General features: G+C 38.4%; 1 protein-coding gene across 1 annotated transcript in view; it reads right to left on the bottom strand.

Annotated features, from left to right (window-relative positions):
• tmtc2a (transmembrane O-mannosyltransferase targeting cadherins 2a) overlaps window positions 1-23,976 on the bottom strand; it is a 76,663-nt gene that overhangs the window by 41,148 nt on the left and 11,539 nt on the right. The window contains exon 2 of the mRNA XM_028451520.1: window positions 473-1,088. Coding sequence (XP_028307321.1) covers window positions 473-1,088 — 616 coding nt within the window. The remainder of the gene's footprint in view (window positions 1-472; window positions 1,089-23,976) is intronic.

Here is a 23,976-nt window from a genome sequence, read left to right as displayed (position 1 = left end):
AATTAGTTTAAACTGGCATATAATGGGCATGGGAAATCATGAATGTGGTTATATTGGCAAAATTAAACATCAACTATGGTGAAAAGAGGTTAAAAGTGACAATAAATGGCAAAAATATGTGACACTTGGCGGGAAAAATAGTGAAAAGGGTTTATAAGTGTCGAAAATTTCTTGAAAGTGGGAAAAAGTGTGCAGAAATGGCATTGAAATGTGATGAAGTGGCAGAAATTGGAGTAATGTAGCAAAAATGCATTAAAAAGGGCACAAATATGGCAAGAAAAAAAAGTGATAAAATGGGTTAAAATATGGCAAGTTTGGTGTAGTTGCAGGAAAAGGGTAATAAATAGGCAAATATGGGTTTAAGTTGTTCAAAACATATTCTGTTTCTTAAAGGCATCTAGCAACTCCCTCCCAGTGTCTCCCGACCCCAATGTTGAGAACCCCTGTATTACAGAACCATTGTTTCATTTACCTTTCCGATTAGGAGGAGCAGTGCCTGACGTAAGCGGAGTCTCTGGAACACAAAGAGATCGTACATGGCCGACATTGCCAGCACCGTTACCCCTTGCTCCTTCCACAGCATACTGGCCACAGCGCACCACAGACTCGCCAGCATCCACACCCAGCACCATGTGTTGGAGCCCCCCGTGTGGCGCCTGATCTGGAAGCTCCCGTGTGGGTTTCTCCGGAGTTCACAGTGTCGGACGTAGCAGAGGAGGGACAGCAAGAAAAAGAAAGCTGCACCGACGTCCGCCCTCCCCACCACACCCGCCACGGCTTCAGTGTGCACCGGGTGGGAGGCGAACAGAAGGCCCGCCAACAGGCTCCACAGCCCCGACCCCAGCAGGGAGCGACTGAGGGCCGAGAACAGGGCGGTGACCAGGCCATGCAGCACCACGTTCAGCAGGTGGTAACCCCAGGGGCGCAGGCCGTGGAGGGTGTAGTTGAGGCGGAAGGAAAGCGTGCAGAGAGGTCGGAAGGACTTGTGGCTTCCACTGTGGGTGAGCAGGGTGCCCCAAAAGTCATCATACAGGATGTTGGTCCATGGGGTCTGAGGGAGAAGGTCCTGGTTGGTCTTGATGGCTCGACTAAAAGATGAAAACAGAGAAAATTACTCCTGGCCAGGCTTGGGGACAATTACACTTTTTCAGTTGCAATTACGTTTTCAATTACACATGTTCAATTACAACTCAATTCCGATTACAGTGCCCAGCATTTTTTCCTATTACGATTAAATTACGATAATTTTTTCATCCTCGAAAGTTAATTACAATTACGTTCTCTATTAATAAAGTTCAATTACAATTAATCACAATTACTGAGCCTGAAATAAATAACCTAATCAACTTTATTGGCCATGTAATGTATATTATACACACGAGGAATTTGACTTGGTGAACTGTGCTCTCTCTAACAATGTAAACATTAAATAATAACAATCAACGAGAAAAAATATAAACATAAATGTAAACAGTAGTTAAAGACTAATATGTGCAAAACTAAATAAAATACACTATTTTTGATGTGGGCATCTGAGCCTTTTTTGTGTCACTATACCCCTCAAATAATTTTTTTAAATGGTAAAATGTGGGAAAGCTTGATATGAAACATATTTTTTATTAATTGTTCACTACATGTGTGTAGAACTGTACATAGAACTGTAACATGGTTCACCAGTTTTGTGTTAAATTATAAATGACCATTTTTATAGAATTTTCATGGCAGTTACAATTATAAAGTCAATTATTCAAAATCAATTACAATTTCATTACGATTACAACAGCAACAGATTTTTAAATTTACAATTATACTTATCAATTACATCGATTACAAAAATAATTGACCCCGACCCGGGTCCAGGCTGAAGGAATTTTCGAATATGAAACGCATCATCAGTTTTCCTACTAATATAACCCTTTTTTAGCTGAATATTACAGTAAGCATCTGCTGTTTGCATCACAGTTCCTTTATGTAGCCAACGACCAATATAACAAGACCAGCAGACCAGTGCAATGCTTTTTTTAAGCACTAAAACTTCATTCAGAGCAGAACACATTTTTGTGATCTCATAATAAAAACACTTGTGCCAAATTCATAACAAGGTTGGTGGGAAAAAAAAAAAAAAAGGATGTTTTCAATTTTCAGAGGATCCAGTCATCAGTAGAAATGATTAAAGCTGCACAAAGCTGGACCACAGAGGATTCGATTATATACACAAATGTGTGTCACAGCATGCACATGTCACAGCCTTGTGCGCACACACACACGCGCGCACAGGTGGTCTCACACCTCTGTGTAATTATGGGGTCATTACAGGCAACACAGGCTGGATCTGTGTACGTTCACACACTGCTGCAAATGAGGCTCACAGCAGGCAAGGGGAGTGATCAGTGGCCACCGCAGGCTCCACAGAGTGCATCCATCAGTGAATGTGTTTGGGGTTTTTCTTCTTCAGACAAGGCAAATAAAGACAAAGCAGGCGGTGATGGCGCACACCAAGAGACGCAATGGAAAAAAGAGGTGTGGCTGGGAGGAAACCAGTGCACAAACGATAACAAAGCACTTCTCTCCACTTATATCCCTTCACATTTAAAAAATAAAATATAAACAAATTCAATTAGCCTGTATTAATGTCTCTTTAAAAGTTAGATTTTTGCTTCATACCATTTCTGTTCGAGTTTATAATCCCCGTGATATCAGAACAAAGTGAAAACTCCTCGATGCACCCGACTCCATTTGTTGACTTATGCATTGTGGGATTTGGAGTGTTTACGGTGAAGATTACAACAAACTTTCAAGCCGCAATTTCAACTTTTTAAATGTCTTTAAATGATGACCAATAATGACCAATGAGGCTTAAACAATGGATTCATTTAATAAAAAAATCATCTCCAGCAGCTTTAAATTATTGTTTGAATTTTTTTCATGTATGTTTCCTCGATAAAACTAAAAACAGTGTTAAAAAAGGGGCTGTAGATTTATCATCTAATCTATATGTGTCAAACTTTTGGAACCGCAAATTGTTGAGAAAAAAGTTTCTGCAATTACATATTACTCTACAGTTATACGTGGAAGTGCAAACTATAGAGAACAATTATGTTGGAATTGCTCTTTTTTTCTCCGCCCGAAAGCTGTGGCCCACTTGAGATCAAATTGCCACAGATTTCGGGCAGAGAAAAAAAGAGCAGGCACAGACCTGCTTAGCTTCCGAGATCGAACGGGATCGAGTGTGGCCACATACCAGCTGCGCCACATACTGTTTCATTCCACTTATTTACAAAAAGAGATCCTTTAAAATGTGTGTTATCGCTCATTCGTTCCATCATTATGATCTATATTTGTTTTCATAGAATTTTGAGCAAAATGTTGTTGTCAGACAAAGGGGGTACTTAGATTACGGAATAAGAGAAAGGGGGTACTAGAGCCAAAAAGGGTTTGAGTACCACTGGTCTAAAGATGAGCTCTTTTGTTAGCCCAGTCAAAAAAAGTTAATAAAATGTGTTTCATATCAGAATAAAATCATTCTAATTTATAACTGAGATCCTGAGGTGTTAGTCTAAAGCAGCAGAAGGAAAAACTGAGAAAAGTACCAAGTAGGGCTGGGAGATATATCGAGATTCAATATATATTGAGTATTCAATTTTGGCAATATAGAAAATGACATATATATATAGATTACTGAGTGCGTCCTAACACAGACCTTCCCCTAAACATCCACACTACAGAACTCACTCACACATGCTGTCCCTTACTGGAGAAAAAGCCAAAAGTGGCACATTTTGTTCAGCTGTTTGTTCATAAATGAGCCTGTGTGGCATTTTGCATCATTTGAATTAAAATTATAAAGATTTCTATTGTTGCCATTTTGAGAAAAAAATATTGAGATATGAGTTTCGGTCTGTATCGCCCAGCTCTAGACCCAAGCATTAATTTCATCCTTGGAAAACAGAACTGTTTTTCTTTCAAATCAGGCCATGCACCTTATTTGCATATAAATATGAATCAAGAGCTGCAGACGCATGAAAACATCTACCTCTGGGCTTTTCCTCACAGTGACCCAGTGTTAGCCTTCTCACACTCAGGATTTTCAAGTCCTCAGCAACACAAGTGAACACCAAAGAGAGGAAGGGGACAAAAAAAGAGGCCAGGAGGAGAGTTCCTTTGTTTCCAGCCTGTAACTTAGAGCCTAGTGGATAAACGGAGCACAGACTGAAGTGCAAGCTGGAGTGAGCTGATGCCACTGGATAGACAGCAAAGAAAAAAAAATCTAAAGCTGGGAAAGTGCTGAACAGGCTCTATAATTATAATGAGTGATAACAGCTCAATGGATTGGCGTAAATGTTTTTCCTACCAACCCACAGCCTGTCATCGCGTGAGCTGCAGTAAATTCCTTCATTTCCCAGGATTGTTCTGTTGAGGGGAAGCAAGTGTAGCTTTCTCAGGATCCCTCACAGCAAAATCTCCCTTGTTTGATATTCTTAAGAACTCTGTGCATTACGTCATTTCATTTACAAACCCCTTTTCCGACCTTATTCATAGGTTAGCAGTCAGGACTGAATGATCCGAGGGCAGCAGGACTTCATGTTCAAGAACAATAAACACGGAGAAAGTGAATGTTTATTGGTCCAACACATTTCTGTCATTCGGCACTAATAAAACTTTAATGGTCTCACACAACCATGAGGGTTTTCAGTGTTCCCACAAGCAAATTTAAAATAGTGCAGTACTTGTACAACAATGGCCACGGTTACATGATGTTTTTAGATCTGAATTAAATTATTCTGAATGAAATTGTTCTTCTTCGATTTTACATGAAAATAATAATTCCAAAGTGATTTTTACATGGAAAGCGGGTTTATTTGACTTTGTTCAATTCCGCTTAAAGTCTGGGGGGTTGGGAAGGCTTCTGATTGGACAGGGGGCGAACGTGACGTATCATGTCTAGCGGCAAAAAAACCCACAACAAACCTTTCCTTTTCGGCTACAACAGGGGGTGTCAAACTCATTTTAGTTCAGGAGCCAATACAGAGAAGTTTGATTTCAAGTGGGCCACAGATTTTAAAACAATACATTTCAACATTATTGTGCCCTTGTTTGCACTTCAACGTATACATAAAATACAAAATATGTAAAAAATCGACCATATTTAAGTAATAGGTGATAAATATCAGTCCTAACAGGGTCTTTACTTTAAATTTCTAGATTTTGTGACCAATTTCTATATAATTATGGGAAATATCATGTCATAATTTGAGGAAAATTTAAGGTTTTTGTAAACATTTTGAGTTTTTTCAACTGTTTAACATTCAAAATGACTGCAATCATGCAATATAAACACCGGGAAAACTGAGAGAGTCCGTGCAAATATTGCTGAGTTTCATTAATACAATGATTCAAGTTTTCTGTCATTTTTACGTTCTCCTGTGGGCCGAATTGGATGCTCCAAAGGGCTAGATTTGGCCCCTGGGCCATGAGTTTGACACAGGTGGGCTACAAAATAGAAGACCACATAATAGGAACTATTTTGATTGTAAGTTTGAAGCGGCAGCAGCTTGACCATAAAATACTGTTTCACTTTCGTCCGCTGAGGAGGAGAAGGGAGGCAGACGGCCGTACTTTGACCAATCAAAGCCAGCTGTTAATGTAACGGCTGTTCTACCTCCATCTACGGGACGTTGAGTGAAAGGAGAACCTTAAGACGACCCGCGTGTCATTAGTGAAGCTCAGTGGTCTGGTGCAAGGCTTCATGTACCCTGATGAAGCCTGTTTCGTTTGCTGATGTCCATGTCTGTGTGAATGCCTGCGTGTTTGTGCTTCTGTCCATTCACTCTTTTCATTATATCCATGTCTTCTGAGGCTCTTATTAAATAGTCTCGGCTCGAGTCCGGGCGACCATCTTGGATTATGTAGTCACCATTGTGTCATTGTGACGGGACGAACAGGCGCAGAACGACTGCAAGTAATTTAAAGCGAAATTAAAATGTTTACAACAGTGGTTCTCAACTTTTTTAGCCCGTGGTAAAGGTGCCAGAGACTGGGGACCCCCACTGTACCTGAAGGTGGTTGAACACAGACATTAAAGAACAGTCATGTGTAGACAGGGCCAACTATAATCTATATTTTCAAAACCACAGAAATTGGTTTGAAGTTGCAATTTAGAACAGCCAAAAACTGACAGAAAAAGTGGTAAAAAGGGTTCAGTGTAAATATTGGCTTAAAAGTGGCAGAAAAAAGTTGGAACAATTAGTTTAAACTAGCAAATAATGGGCATGACAAATCATGCATGTGGTTAAATTGGCAAAAATAGGCATGGAATATAGTGAAAAGTGACAATAATTGGTCAACATATGTGACAATAGGTGGAAAGGTTTTATAGGTGTTGAAAATGTCTTAAAGTAGAAAAAATGTCCAGAAAAAGGCATTGCAATTTCATGGAGAAGTGGCAGAAATTAGAATAATGTAGCAAAAATGCATTGGTGTCTCACAACCACAAATGGGGTCTCTGAGAACCCCTGGTTCACAAAATCGAGGAATTGTTCCATTCCAATTTAAAATCAGAATAAATCAGCCACTTAATTCAGATTTAAGTTTAATTCAGAATGGCCATTTTCATTCGGAATTAGATGTTTACAAGGGTAGTTTAAAGAGGATTTAACATTTATTCTGAATTAAAGGGGAATTAAAGCTCTCATTTAAACACGGCCAATATCCTTTTACACCATCCTGTCTTACAGCTTCAGGTGAGCACAATTTAAACATTGTTTGATTCACGCTCTCCCAACTAGCCTCATGTGCCTCGAGCCTCAGTGCGCTGAGCTGATAAATAATTTAAATATTCAAATCAGCACCAACCGCTCATCTCCTGCCCTGCCACCGAGGATGAAAGGAATGTATTAGAGAGGACGGTTTGGGAAGCGGCCCCAGTGTGTAACGGCTGAAGGAATAGATGGATACTTGCAGTGTGTAGCTTCTTTGTGTCGGCGAGTGTGCGACAACAAGAGCCAGCGCTGATGGCTTCATTGGGGCCTGTCGCTGCAGCGGCGCAGATAGAGTGGCCTCCTGTAGTGATTGCTCTTACAGAAGGAGCTCTTTTGTATTCAGTGGTCGTATGTGGGGCGGGGGGACAGACGGGTTGTGGGGAACTCTATTCACTATCTGTAAAGTACAGCACAGGCTCAGCCTTTTTTCTCCTTTTTAATGGTGGGTGAAAGACATTTCCATCGTTACCGTATTGAGCGTGGACTTCTTTCTGTAATGGGTTGATGGCTTCTTTTACCTATCCACTGCCCAAGGTGGATGGAAAATGGGATATCTTTTCATGTTTGGGCTTTTTCTCTTTTTAGATGCAAATGAGGCACTCCACTGCCTCCCAAGTGGTGATCTCACCATCAGGGATTTGCTTTTCATCTGCATCAAGTGCTTGCAAATCCACACTGGATATTTATTACAAGTTTAGTTTGTTATATATAAATATGATCAAGATGCACTGAAATTAAAAAATATTTTTTTTAATTTCAGTGCATCCTGATCATATTTCGGCCAAAACCGAAAATGAAAAAAACAAGGCAAGAAATTATTATGCCAATTATTGCATTTATTGTTTTGATTGTGTACTCATCTCACCAAAGTAAAAGCAATGCAATTGCAAAAATGACTTATTAATGTTTCAAAAAATAAATCAATTAAAAATTAAAGGTTGACCGATAGATCGGGCTGATATATGAACTTTTTTCATGATCGGCCATCGACCAAAAATAAATAAATAAATAAAATAAGTATATATATATATATATATATATATATTTTTTTTTTTTCCAATCACCAGCCTTCCCTAAGGAAGGATAAGAAACACTTAATTATAGGGAGGATATAAAAAGAGAGGACAGTGTTACACCTAAGTGAGGGGGAAGGGAACAGGGAGGAGAGACTTAAAGTAGGAAATGGAAAAGGGCGGAGAAGAAGTGATTATTTTAAAGTGAGAGTGAGATGTGATGTTGTAGTTGTGCATATAGTGAATAGTGTGAAGCTTAGGTATAATGGTGGTAGCTGTGAACAGAAGCAAGGAGTGAGTGGTACTACCTAAAACAGGTATTTAGCTTAAACCGACTACTTGCACATTGTATATTGTTGTCATGCTTTACTGCTACTTACCCGTCCTGTACTTTTTGTTTTACTTGGTTGTGTACGGGTATATTTAAAGTTCAATAAATGTTAAGAGTTCTATTGGTGTATTTAATTTAATTTCTGATATATACATTTATATCATATGAGTGTTTCAACTGTCTTTCATAATTAATGTGCTTTGAAAAAAAAAAAGCATATCGGCTTCAGATATCGGACATCGGCTGAATTTTTGTGAAAGAATCGGTATCAGCATCGGCCTTTGAAAACCCCATATCGTTCGAACTCTATTAAATATATAGAAATATTTATTAATTACGGACATTCCAACAATTCACAAAATAAAATGTTTAATAATGTACAGGCCTGTAACTGACTGGGCTGCTGAAAGACAGTCAAATTAAACCTGTTCTCTTATAAAAACACAAAGTGCATTTAAGTTTTTGATGAAGAGCAGCTTCTCTGCTTTATCACAGGGAAGTCTCTTCTGCTTCTCCTTCTCCAACTCTGTCTTCAAGCAGGTTCTCCGCATCCATCCACATTCAAGTAATGATCTTTATAACGCGGATCAAATACAGTCGCGATGAAGTGCAGAGGATCTGAAAAGATTGGTGAAATGTGTGCTGACAGACTGTAAAGCCTAATTTATGCTTCTGATGCATATAAGGATTTTGTGGAGGTACACATCAGACCAGGGCCGGTTCTTCGGGGTAACAGGAACAATTGCACCGGGCCAAGGCCTGGGGGGGGCTCCTCCCCAACCCCACTTCCAATTTTTTATTTTTTTTTTTGGGGGGGTGGGCTACGCAATGGTTTTCTCCCCAGCCCAGAATTTCATTGGACCAGCCCTGCGTCACACTATCTGCTTTGACGCAGAAGGCTACGTGTAGCTACGGCATAGATGTGACGCAAAAACATAAATCACACTTCCGACTAAGTGAATTTTTCAATGTTTTCACTCATGCTCCATCTCATCTTCTGCTTATAAAACACTTTAGTGCTCAGATATGTTTAAATATGGTCACACCACAGACACTTTGGCAAGTGTTTCGGGCAAAAACCGAAAACGCACTTTTGGGGAACTTTCGGCAGAAAACTTTTGGTGACTGAATTTTATTTGCATTACTGATATATATATATATATATATATATGTATATACTGGATACCAATTTACACGTGTATATATAATAAATCAAATCATTTTCTCACACCTAATTTATACTCCTCTAGCTGGACAGTAATGATAGTCACCATAACAAAGAGAATACCTAACAACTAAGTTTTAACGTTGCAAAAGGAAGTTTCAATTTCAATTTTAGTTTTTGTCCAAATGTCATAACAATAAAACATCCACGCTATTCAAAACTCCAGCTCCAATAATCTGAAGAAATGTGATTTCAGGTAAAATGTTAGTAAAAATTGATTTTAAAAGGCTGCAAATGTTCGTAAGATGTGACTTTTTCATCAGGTTTGTTTTTCCAGCTTTATCCCCGCTATGTGAAGCTTTAATAGCTAATCATCTAACACAGTGAATTTATTGGACACAAAGGTTGGATGCAAACTGCTTTGTTCATTAGCTTCATAAAACTCTCTCTCGTGCCCTTTCGGTGATGATCATTTTACTCTTCCGATACTTGCTTCTGATCATTATCTGAAACTAAAAATCCCGTCTGCTCTACAGCATTCCAAAACCTTTATCCATCTCTGTCCGAGATCTAGTGAAACTCCCTTTGGTTATTGAGCAATCTGCCTGCTAATTAAAGTCAGACTTTAATTAAAGTACGACTGTAATTAGCAGCAGACAAGTCTGTTCACATAATGCTAATGAAGCTGATGCATCACTGATGTAAACACACGACTGATGTTGTCGGCTTTGTGCAGATGGATGAAAAGATTGGAGAAAAAAAGAAAACAAAACAAACAAAAGCTGTAAAGTTTTTGGAGAAAAATGGAGAAAAGATTTGATTATTTTGAAATCAAAGTCCAGTATAATTACAATTGATTGAGAATCCCTTTCATAACTGACCATAAAACAATTGACATGGTATACTATTTTAATTTAATTATGAACAACAAAATAATAAATACCAAAACCTCCATGATAAGGAAGTTGGATGGATGGCTATAGTCAACATTTTTCCCAACGAGGGCAAAATTGCTCAACGTTTATTACTTGGATTAATAAGGTCAAATCACATTAAAACTCTTAACAGCACAATTGTACTTACTGCTGGTACTTTAAACCAGTGGTTCCCAACCAGGGGTACGTGTACCCCTAGGGGTACTTGAACATATTGCATAGGCTACTTGGAAACATTGATGAATCTATTTCCAACATGCTGAGTCATTTTTAAGCCTATTTTAGACACTGTACATGAATATCCAACATCTTTTCCACCAGTTGACAATAAACGGCATTAATGGAATAAACAATATTGTGGCCTTGATATCCTACTAAATTGTTACTAACATGTTATGCACATTACTAAAAATTGAGGTAAATATATTCTCTGATATACAATAATTGTAATGCACAAAATTGATATTTAGTGAGCGCTAAATGTACAGGTTGACATTTTCAAGCTGTAGATTTCAGAGGCCAACATGTTAACAAGTGACAACGGGGTTCTCCTCATCTGAAAAGAGGCCTCGGGGGGTACACGAGACAGAAAAGTGTAGTGTGTAGTTTAATCAAGACTGTGTGTATTTGGTTTGTATATCTGTGAGCAGAGTGGGGCAGGAAGTGATTGTGACGGGTGTGTTCAGATATCCCACGTCAACGCCAACAACGGAACAATACAACAGCTAGAAGTGACACCGTGACTTTCCCACGATGAAGTGGCACCAGTTTGGAAAAACTGGGAAGACCATTAAAAAAAAGAAAAAAAATTCAAATAGCATTCATAAAAGTTGATGTACTTCCAAACGCCTGGGTGTTAAAGATTTATTTGGAGTCTTTTGTTTCTTTAAGAAATTGACCCACTCTGGCTAATCTATTTCCATCATAAGAAATGTGTTACCAGTGATAGCATGCTGCTAGATCGTTTTCACATGGCTAAGAAGTGATAAGATGGAAAATAGAGGGGGTTAAAATCAAGCAAGTGAAAATATCACTGATCTAAGATGGAGAGTGAAGCTTCCAATACCACTGCACAGATTAAAATAGCAAATGTCAGAGCTCAGAGCAGCAGTTCTCCATGAGTGAAAGAAAAAACATGTAGAAAGTTTAGTGGTTCGACTCCCAAATCACTTCCTTCATGCTAATGTGAGGTAGCTAACCTTTAGCATGAAATATATATTATACTTTGCCGCATTTTCTGTTGCTAACAAATCCATATCCAGTATGTTATGCAAATGGTATGCTGTCCGGTTGAACCAAAAAGCAGACAAATATCAACAAGTTATTTATATATTATGGGGTACCTGAGAGGGTAGTTTTTGCTAACTAGCCAAAAGTAGCTAGCACTCGTTTTCCAAAGTTGCGAGCAACACAATGTTTTTATTAGCCATAAATTCTCAGAGGAAAGAATATATCATAAGAATAAAATATAGTTTAATGAAGAAATAGTTTCTTGAATTTTACATGTCATTTAAAAGTGGCTAGTAGGAGTCACCACGCAACTGCTAAAATCAAGTTGCTAGCTTTTCCGCTAGCTGGAAAGTGTTAATATTAGGATCTTTAGGTGAAATAACTCGATTCATTGTGTTAACTGGAGTATATCCTAATGATACAATTAAAAACCATGAAAATCCAATTAAGATTTAATTATTAGTTTTAATCAATAAAAATGTATAAAACTATATACTATACAAATGGTGGTTCATACTTGTATCTATTTTATTCAATACTGAAGGCTGTACAAAACACCACAATTTAAGAAAAAGTAGGAATGTTCAAACCCATAATCCTGACTTCTTCTATTTACTTGAGGGTCCTTGTATTTATCATTTTTGACATAAAATACTGGAAAATATTTCAAATACTTGATCAAATATATCACTTTTCACACATGATGGTTTATGCTCATCACACTGCTGCTTTCAGCCTGTCCTGTCAGGGACACTCAGTCATTTCTTCCGGGGCGTTTGATCACGATGTGAGAAAAACATCAGCCAGTTTTCCATCTCCGTCTTTGTCTTTCATCAGAAAGGCTTTTAAGTCTCCTGTGAAGCAGTTGTTTCCTGATGAGCAAAACAATTCCAAATAAACTTTAGTCTCACTGGAGAAAAGGCGAAATAAATTGGTTGAAATAAACACTGAGTGTAAATCGAGTTGTCTTTTGTTGTTTTTATGTGGCTTTGCCTTAATATGTTGTAGTGTGTATAAATAACGGCTTTTAACAAGCATTAAATCCTTAATTTTCAAGGAAAACTATTAAGCTAGCTCATTTCATAGTAACTAGTCTCACTAAAATTAAAGGTATTGTAGACGATGTTTAGCTTCCGGGTGGATCGTCAAGACTATTGGTCCTCCTAATTGTTAATCATGTTTACAAAAGGCCGTCGTACGTGCTCGTGCTCGTGCCCGGTGTGCATCGGGTCCTTTGAAAATGGATTTTCACTTACCGGTGGCGAGTCTGACATAATGGGAAAAGTGCAAATCTTCCTTTGTAAGGTGAGCTTGTATGACTGATGTCCACACCAACTTGTAAACAGAGCTGTGCACGAGGAAAACGGGGCTCGTGCACGCTCTCCCACACACGTAGGCGTGTTGCGCATGTGCGTTTTTTTTTTCAAAATGTGGAGAGGGCGTTTCTTTTTTAAACATCGTCCACAATACCTTTAACTAAATTTTGCTAGTTGCTCAAAGGAATTTTCAGATGGTGAGTTGGACTATTTCATTCTATTCCTTTGTCAAGGTCATATTTTCACTGGTGTTTAAGTACTTTTGATGTAGTCCTGCTCAAAGCCAAAAACAAATAAAGGCACACCGGGAACTTTTTGACCTAAAGAGTTATTTTAAATGATTCCTCAGGCCGATATTCAGCGCTTGACAGTATCAATGCTCCGAGCGGGGCTTCCCTCTTGACATACCGACTATGTAAGTTTAGAGACGACGGACCGTCTTTTACCAGGTTATGTGACCTGGAGAATGCCTGGAGAACGTTTCACTTTGTCAGTCACATGACCACAGGCTCAGATATATATAGTTCCAATGTGATGTCACAACATACGGGCATTTCCCGACACGGCGCCATTATTGTGGGCAACTGAAACGAGTTAGCCTCTGTTTACAGCCAAAAGAGCACAATATGGTAGTTTCGTGTTGGGTTAATGGTGCAATAATCACTGCGATAGTTCAGTTAAACATGGATTCTTTACTGAGGAAAGTCTGCAAGTCAGATCCGTAACTTCTTCGGGATAAGGATTGGCTCTCAGGGCTGGTGTGTAAAGCGGGGCTGGGATCGTGCTGCGGCTACAGTCTATGGGCTGGAGGAGCAGCCGCCAACGCTACGGTGGCAAGGCCATGGAGCAGGGGGGAGCGCCATCAATGCGGCGAAGAAGGCAGAGCAGCTTTCCAGCAGCAGCTGCAGCTCAGGCCCATAGACTGTAGCCGTGGCGCAACCCCAGCCCCGCTGCATATTTCAGTTGGAAATTGATCCATCCTTATGATATTTGACTCAGTTAAAACGAATTGGTTTTTCAATTACCCTACCGAGTTTTATCTGGATCAGAGCCAGATTGCACATTTCATCGCAATTTTTGGAAAAAAATGGGGGTGCCCATCCATCCTCTTGTTTACTTTATATTTTTTTCTCATTTCATTGTTCAGTTTCCATTGCTAATTTCCAATTAATGTATTTCAAGTTCATTTAGATTTTTTATTAATCTAAAAAAATCAACAATACTAATGTGGTCTTAAGTCTATTGATTTAATTGTGGTACTCTCACTTTCCAGCTATAATCAGTCATTGCTATTCAAATGTATATGTTAGAAACAATGACGTCCAAACACACTCATAAATAAAAAGATGAACCCAGTCACTTGGATCAGGACTTGGACAGATTGATGAGAGCTTTCACCTCTGTGTCTGTGATTGATTAATTACTTCTTATTAGCTTGCTGTACAAAATCGAAAGGGTCTGACAATAGTACCCCGCCCAGAAAAAAGCCGGCCCGGCTCTCTGCAGTGTTTCCTGAGTGATGGTGTCAATAAAAAGCTCTGATGGATCCTCGGCCTCACTGGGAGCGCGAGTGTAGGAAATCAATCGCCAATAAAACTAATGCTTTTCACTTTCCCCCAAGAGAGAAAACACAGGTAAGGCAGAGGATGAGAAATGAATGGACAGGGTTGGGTTGAAACCTGACAGCCAGAAACACTTCCAAATTAATAGTTCTGTGAAATTGTTTGTCCTTGAAGAGCTGCAGTTTATCATAGTGCTTTCACAAACACACCAAAGAGAGACCAACAGAAACCAATGTCACATACCTGCCTTTCCATCAAAACATATAGCTCTTTGTTTTAAATTTAAACTATTAGCCCAACAAATGGGGGGGTGTATTGCCATGATCTGACGATACGATTCACCATTTGCATGTTACGATACAATATACATTGCAATATATCACAATATTAATAATTACAAATTTCACCTTTACAAGTACAAAATGGTGTGAAACAATAATTTTAAATTTGCAAGAACAAGTAAATGGTAACTAACTGTAATTCCAGTAACAATATCAAAAACAAGTGGTATGTTTGTTAGGGGTGTAAATCACTTGTTCATTCCGATACGATGTCGATTATCAGAACAATGATTTGATTATTGCCGATGTCACGAAGCCCACCATGACACAATTTTGATTGGATTTGATTTAGAGGTCTGCGATTGATATCAGACCATAATAATAATATTGATACAATTTGATGATGTTATTGTTTGACTGTTTAAGGCATTTACATGAAAAAATATTCTTTGAAAAAACTTTTTTCTCACCAACTAACGTTTGGTGTTTTAACAAAGCGGAAGGCAAAACGGTAATATCAATGTTTATACTTTAGATCAGAATAAATACTCAAGTACAAGTAAAAAGTAGTTCAATTAAATAGTACTCAAAGTAAAAGTTACTAGTTACTTTCACCCCACCCCACCAGCACTTATTTTTGGTAATAATTCTTGCCACGGTTCTCTTGCATACAATAAACATCTCATATAAACTTAAAAAGGAAGAGACCAAATCTTGCACAATAGGAACTTAAATTATTTTCCACAAAGGCATCTGTATAAAATCAAATGTTTGTCAAAATGTACAATTCTTTTTTAAATAACATAACACCATTGAATTCAATAAAAAAAATAAAAAAAAACTAATATAGCTACATTTATGAACTATAAAACTGAGAAAATAACCAGCATTCAATGCTGTTTTGGCCCCGTACATTAAGTTTAATCTGTTTGGTCGGCTATCGATTGTTGTCTGGCCATTTTTTATTTTTTTTTTTAAAACAAAAAAAAAATAATTTACTCAGTAACAGTTGGGTGTAGTAATGTAATGAATTACTTTACTTATTTTAAAACATACTCAGCATCAAGTAAAATTACTGGTTTAGAAATATACTGAAAAGAGCTCAAGTACCCATAAAGGCAAGTCAATTACAGTAACGTGAGTACTTTTAATCTATTCATTTAATAAGGAAAGGTTTTAAAGATTTTTCTAAAAGTCTTGAAGCTGATAGCCGGAGTTTCTGAGAAATGTTCATGTATCATTCTTTTGAACATCATAAAAATACCTAAACTGGTCTTTTACTATGGTCTACTGCTGGTGGTCATAAATGTATATAAGTCCCTCCTTCCTCCTATAGACCCCTATACAAATGTCAACGATTGACGACTGCGCCCAGCCAATAGGCTTTGACTTCCTGTTTTTGAGACTGTCAATCAAAGTGAATGCGGAACTGTGCACGGAAACAAGGCCACGTGTCACAACAGCAAACAGGTAAATATGATTTTAGCTCTTACCTGACCCATAGACCTACACCAATGTGACCCAATGCGACCTTGTTATGTTCCACGATGCGTGTGCAGAAAAGTAGAGGCGTGGCTTCTGGTAGATTGGGAGAGGCAGTGGGAGGAAGTGAAGCTGTTTAGGGCGGGACATCGAGACGTTTCTCAGAAACTCCGGATATCAGCTTTAACGTTCCCAAATAGTGTGTTCTTATCAGTGCTGCCATAGCCAACTATAACACCATCCATCTATCCCTCCATCCCATTAGCCAGTTTCAGCCATAACAGACCAATCTCCAGCTCTGTCCCAGGAAAACAAATGAGCAGCCAATCAGTACACTGGTCTCCACCAAGTATGAGCTCTCCAGTTAATTACTGAGGCAGGGAGGGAATGGGGTAATTAGGGCGGCCGCCATGAGCTGCCTGCTTCCACTGTGATAAATGGGAAGCTTTATTAAAAATGGAGAGAATGCTGTAAACCAACATGTAGAACCCCCCCCCCCAATAAATCACAGCTGCAACTGTGATAACAAACACAATGGTTCAAGATGTTTCTGCATATTAGCGCACAATGCTGACAAAACATTATAGCTTCATGAAATCACTAAGTCCTGGATCGTTTGAGTCCTTACTACTTAAACACACCATTAAAAATGAGTTACATATAATTAGTCAGATTTAAAGCACTCAGTCAAAAGATTAAGTTTCAGTTCAATTCAAACACAAACCTGGTTGTGTTGGCTTCAGCGTGAATGGGAAAATAAAGCAGTTTCTACTCCCTCTTTCCAAAAACATACCACAAAAGAAAACATGTATAGGTTATATTTTTTAATTATTCAATTTCTTATAGCGCACTGACTGACAAGCTTTTTGGAGCTTTAAGTAATTTTCACCTTAAGGCAAAAAATGTGCACCAAAAAAGCAGAAGTGGCAGAATTCTGTTATTAAAGTGTTGAAAAGAAGTCTTAAAGAAGTTTCATTTCACCACTACTAACACTGTAAGCAATGTGTGACTGAATAAATAAAGGAATGATTGACTAATGGGCGCTTGGTGGTCAGCTTTGAACCAGACAGAGGTTGGTGGCTTTTTGTTTTTATGCTCTTTCGTTTCGATGTAGTTGCATTTCAGCTTCTTAAGTTTCTCCCTCACTTGTTTTTCCATGTGGCGAATCCACAGAACCACCATCTATGATCGGCTCATGAACTTTATCGTTTGTGGAACGTAGAAGCCCTTAAATGCTGGCTCTCGTACTCGGCTAAAAAGGTGTGGAGCACCTAGACCTCAATGTGGAGATCAGCAGTCAGGATTGAAGGTGCCCAAGTCAGAACACAGTCGGTCATGAGAAAAACCCTAAATCCAATAAGTTACCTCATTATTGAGCTTCTTTAAAAAAAACCTTGTCTTTGTCAACATTTCTCTGGGCACTTGTGTTTTTCCACAATACAATTCAATGCTTGCTAGAATATTGGTCAAGGTTGGCCAAACGTAACAACACACTGCAGCCACAGCTAATGATCATTCCTCTACTCATTCAGACTTGGGTTGTTATCATTTAAAACAATGAAGTCACATTATTCTTTCCAAAAGCCAAGACAAAAAGGGGCCTCAAATGAAACCCGTTTTATCAAATGTAACAAAACTATCAAAATGTGAACACTTTTTTTTTTTTTTTTTTTGAAAAATGTGATTACATTTCAAAATGTAATCACAAAATAGAAAAGCAGCCCACGAAAGAAAAAAATATCTGCTCCTGTTTCTTCAGTTATTTTCCGACCATCCCATACATCACACGTGTTGATGTGGTGGCCTCGTGGTTAAGGATGTGTAACAATATATACAGGCTTTAAGCCCAGTTTAATTAATTAATTTTAATTCATATATCATTGCATAAATTAAAAAATGATTCCGTTGTAGATGTCTCAGCCCCTCCAAATATACAAATACACTGTACAAATGTACCATGCTTAATGATTTTATTAAATTAAATAGCAATTGTTCATAATATCAAGGAAACGCAAGTGACTGTAAGTCTAAGGTCACTTAATGCTTGGATATTGTCAGTCTCTTATATTCTTATATACTTTATATGTAAATTATACCTGGAAGTGCAAACTAGGGCACATTAATGTTGAAATTGTTATTTTTCTTGCTAAAATCTGTGGCCCACTTGAGAACAAACTGGTCTGTATGTGGCCCCTGAACTAAAATGAGTTTGACACCACTGCCATATATGATTAATTTGTTTTCTTTCAGCTTTGAATGATTACTGCTTCCTTTTTACCCTTTCGACTCCTAGTTTGAGTCATTTTACCCGCCGTTCTTGCGTTGGCCTAGTTTCACCTAGATTCTCATTTGCAAAGTGACCCACAAACATTTGCATGCTCCGCCACCTAAACTAATCATTATGGACCCCCTGTCGAGTCCACACTCGAATGAAGACGGGGAAACTCCAACATCGAGGACAAACACGGTGTCTGGCATCGATTTCCCTCCTTGGGGAACAGATGAATGTCGGTGGGTCATGAAGAGTCAGAAAAGGACTGCCAATGACTTTGGCCGACACACAGGAGCTTTGCACTTTGCATGAACATATGTTCAAATTAAGACTAAACTCTCAATTCACACAGAGCACCAGGTGTGTACATAAAGGACCAAAAACAACCCTTCGTGTGCAAACCCGGCCCGAGCTATTCAATGGGAACGGCAGCATGACAAACCATGAGTGAGTAATGGAAAAAGTTCCTTTTATTCCATCAGCATCAGAATTCCAATGCGTTAGTGACTGCAAATCATTGGAATTTGATATCCAAGTATTTTTATAGACAATTATACACAAAAACCATCAATACTTTATGGTAAAGGTTTAGGAAGACTGTCAGGAGAATTCAAATAAGATCGTTGAGTCTTCAAAGAAGTCTCCTCTTCCAATGGAGGCTATTGAGAGTGGTTTAATTGCTGATGACAAATCATGGAGCCAGTGGAGGATCGGAGGGCAGCAGCGTTGCCAAGGCAGCAGCTGGAGAAACAAAGCCCCATTCTGTTCCAGCTTAAAAGATTTCTGTCTCTCATTAGAAAAGAATCATTTAGTCCTTCGCCAGAATTGGACTGTAATCCAATGACAAATTAAAAATGCTGTGGTGCCGAAACAATTTGTGTTTTCTCAATGTACGCAAAGAATGCTCTTGTATTGTATAGAAAACAGTCTGCATTGTCACGTGGATGTGAGGGGGGGGGGGGGGGGGGGGGGGGGGGGCTTTTTCCTGTTCAGTGTTTGCTCAGACTTACAGGCAGCATTTGAAATGTCCAAGTAAGCCACATTACAGACCATGGAGCACTGTGTCCAATCCAAGGCTCTACTCTTACGCCGTGACCACTTGTCACAATCCTGCGGTATAGCCAGAGATGCGCGACAGATAAAACCAACTAAATCGATCAACCTAGAACAAATCTTCTGCTTTTCAACAGTTTCAGCTCATATCTCAGATAAAATGTCAACGATTGAACATGGGAAGTCTTTTTAATCTCTGACATATCTCAGGTATTCCTTTTACGAAGCTAAAGATAAAGTGATATATATATATATATATATATATATATATTGTATAAATGATTATAAACATTATGCATAGATTAAAATACTCTTACTCAATATGTTTCAGGTTTGATACACTATGAGCTTGGCGTGTTATGAGATATAGTCTGAAGTCTAATTCAACTGATGCAAGAAACTCCTTTATAAAAACCATGAACCTCATTATTTCCCTCCGAAATGGACTGAGAAAACAAGGCCAGACGTGATGTCATGGTACAATGCAATAACATTAACGCTGTAGACTTCAGTTACAACAGATTGCAGCCAAGTTGTCTTTATGCTTTACCATGTGCTTTCTAAAAAGGATTGACATGTTAACGTAGCTATAGCCCCACTCCTGACGACTTTAACATAAGCAATCCGATTTAGCTTCAAATTATGCTGAATGGGCCTAAATATGTTTTAGTAGCAGTTAGCATGTGGCTAATCAATAATGGACATTTTTTTTCAAGTAGAAATTAGATCGTTGAAAACGATCAAGAATTTCTGGCAACTCCAAAGACATTTTTTTACTAGAATTACTTTTTGATCATGTTTGAGCTCTGGATTATGTTGTTTTAATTGAAATAATAATAATAATAACAAATACAAAATTTCAAAAAACTATTTTAATTTTTTCCAAAATTTTAGTTGACAGTATTTACACTCCAGGTGACCCTACATGGGAAACCGGCCCCAAGGTTTAAAAACACTGATTTAGAGGCTTCTGAATAGATTTATTTTTATAGTTTTTATCATTTTCGGTCATCTCACGTTTCCACTGGCGGTATCGGCTCTACTCGGCTCCACACTCCTCACTTAAGGGACTGATACTGTTTTTCATAGTGTTTCCATTGAGCACCAACCTGACGCAGACCAGGGCTGCTTTTTTTGGAACCTAAACGAAGGAGCTACTGAAAAAAGCAACACCAGGTACCACGGAGGAAGTACATTTTCCCAGTGAGAACAAGAAAAAGGAGAGTAGAGCCGAGTCGAGTAGAGCCTATACCGCCAGTGGAAACACACCACAAGACTGAGATAGAGGGTAGAAAACTAACAAAGTGTCAAACACCCCCTGTAGGGCCATCGCGTACCCACATTTTAGAAACGCTGGTCTAGAGGCTACAAATGTTTTAAAAAAAAAAAGAAAAACCTACTTCGCATGCTTCTAGGGTTAGCGAAGTGGGGAAAAAGCAACAAAGGTCATTTGACTTTCCGGTCAAACATGTTTCCTGTCTGCAATTGGGTTGTCACATGGGTCATTTCTTCTGCTGATAAGGCTATCTGTTAGCATAAACTGCTGCTCCCAGTGGGAAGGCTATAGTGTGTAGATCAGATTGCTGTTGTCATCCACCTCAATAACACATAGATTAAAGGATCACAATAATTAACATGTCTTGAGGCAGGAAATATCTCTATCTTTATTGTTGAAGTTTGCCCATAGTGGTGAAGGAATAGGTTACTCTTTATTTCTACACGTAATAGATCAAAATCTACAGCAGAACAGTCGTTTGGGTGTTTCCTTTGCTCATATTCACATAAAAGAGAGCGCCTTGGATAATGGATCTCTTTCAGGCAAAGGGCAATTAATCTTATGCAAAATCCAAGCTCCCCAGTGCTTCATCTAATATTAAAGAGAAATGTAACACACACACAGCAGAGCACACCATGCTAACTGCTCATGCTCCTAATAAAAACAAAAACATGCATAATTCAGAGACTGAGATAGAAAGTGACGTAGATTAAATTGTATGCTGTGGTACAATTTCACTACAATACATCAAGAGTTCTAGTGATGTCACATCTCATCATAAAAGCATTATAGCCATATTTTTTTTATACATTCTCTGATCAAAATGGGACTGAATGAGGCCTTTTCAAAATGTTGATTTTGTGCAGTCAGTCGCCACAAAGTTCCTTAGTGATTCATCTTATTTTCAGCCAGATTTAAATCACCAGATTCCCAGCCTGTGATCTCACCACCAGAAATATGGGGATCATTTTGTCTCTAAGATGTGTGAGCACACTGTTAATGGTGTTTAAGGAGGATTCACCCCAACGTAAAGTAGGACTTAAATGCTTCCCGACCCTTATCAGAGTTAGTAAAGATGAAAGCTAACAATCAACATGGATTTTCTTGTGGTTTGAAACAAAGAACAAAAAGTTACAAAGTGATCAAAACCGAACTAGCATTGTGTTTTGATAGGCCAAAATATAAATAAAAATAGAGTGCAAATATGATTTATTTATTTTGTAGTGTAGCACTATGTGTAATAAAGGAAGAGTGCAATCTTTTACATTAGCTATGTTTTTTTTCTTTTTTCTCCAAGATGTATACAATGTCCAGTGTACTCAAAATGGCGATCTACAGTATAAATCTCCATATTTTTAACTCAATAAACAATTACCAAAAAAAGACAATTATGGGTTAAATTTGTTGATGAAAGCAGCAACTGTATTTTTTAATAAATGTGATATTCGATATTCTAATTTTCCATATCGCAGAAATAAAAAACTTGATAAATCTTGAATCTCAATATATTACCCAGGCCTAGTTACAACATCCAAAGATAAAAGAGTAAGCAAGAATATACTGCAAGAAAAGAAAAGAAATAATTAAGCCCAAAATACCAGTGCAGATGTATAAATATAATGCAATAAATGATTGTTTTGTATGGAATATTGGACAATATGCCACATAATAAGACAGTGGAGGAACATTATTTTCCAGCGAACAGTGCAAGTAGATACATAGAGATGAAAAAATATCTTCACTTTGTGCTAGTGTTGTACAGTCTTATGGCAGAAAACTCAGAAGGTAACTGTACCTCTGTAATTATCTCCTACTGCTGTATTTCAGTAGCACTGACAGCTATACCTTCGCCTAAGGTAGGAGGCTTGTCATGTGATCTACAATCTATCAAACCCTAACAATAGCCACTGCATTCTGCCCGGTCAGGTTTTTTTTTAAGAGGTGAGAATATATTTAATAAATGGATGGTAAATGGACTTGATTTATAAAGCACTTTATCCCCACCAAAGGATTCTCAGAGCACTTCACAATATCAGCTCATTCTCACTCACATTCACACACCAAAGACACAGAGCTACCATGCAAGGCACAAGTCGACCGTTGGGAGCAACTAAGGGTTCAGTGTCTTGCCCAAGGACTCTTTGACACATAGATACTGTATGTGTAGCACTGGGATCAAGCCCCCAACCTCTCGATCAGATGACAATCCCTCTACCAACTGGGCTATGCTCACCCCCAAAGTATATACTTGCAGTTTTTGCTGTAAAATAATGTAATATAGGTCTGATACTCTTTAGTTGACCCTACACTGATCTAAACCACTGATAAAACTGTCCTTCAGTCATTCTTCCAGGCCAAATATAGTTCTGAGCCAGTATCCAGTACAAAGACTCTCCGGTTAATTGTCCCTTATCGGATTGTACAAGTTTTATTGGACTAAAATAAATTCTACTCCATGTAGATGTCATAAACTAAACACCTTTTATGTTCTGCAAGCTACATAAAAGGACCTGGCTGTCCAGGTCTGCCTCAGAGGCTTGAGTTTGATGTACTTGATTTACAGTATCTCAAGTTCTCAGTCCGTCAGAGTGACAGCATGAGTATCCTTTGAAAAACGACCACTTTTACAGATCACTGACAGACTCGGAGGAGCTGGCTGATAAATGCCAGAATTCACTTCAGGCTCACTTTTCACAGTCCATGTATTGTAGAATTGTACGGCAAAACATGGATGCTTTGCCAAGTGTAACAAGCCAAACAAAAAAAAAAAGTTTCATGATTCAGTGCTCTGACAGCTGTTCTGTGCTGCAGGGAAAACCTCTGCAGTCACTGAAATAGGATACGCAATAGCTATTGATTACAAAAGGTAGAGAGGGTTATGGTGTGATCTCTAGCTTGAGTTGGGTTTTGTATTACACTCCGACTGCTGTAACTTCTTTTAGCAGAGCACCTTTAAGTTTAAAGAGCGAAAGTGGATGCCAGCCTTTATCTGTAACTCAACGCCACAAAAAAGCGCCTTGCCTACGATTTATGTTTAGTGCCTTGAGGTAGAAATCTAACCTGAAATCTAACCTCGTGCTGAACACACTCATAAAGTCTGTTAACTAAAGAGGAACATGTCAAACATGCATCAGGATGGCTAGAGATATTCTCACTACTTGATCTGATATCGTGAGAACTCAACCGTGAACGCACAATGCAACACGCATCGAGAAGTCTACTTCTTTGATGTGTGCAAATCTTAAAGCATAAGAAAAACAGGTGGTAGAAAGTACAGCAAAGTCGCAAAATCTAAAATAAAC

This window comes from Gouania willdenowi, chromosome 6, assembly GCF_900634775.1.
Source record: "Gouania willdenowi chromosome 6, fGouWil2.1, whole genome shotgun sequence".
Lineage (NCBI taxonomy): Eukaryota > Metazoa > Chordata > Actinopteri > Blenniiformes > Gobiesocidae > Gouania > Gouania willdenowi.
Note: the sequence above shows the minus strand (reverse complement) of the source record. Positions and strands in the feature narration are given on the sequence as shown.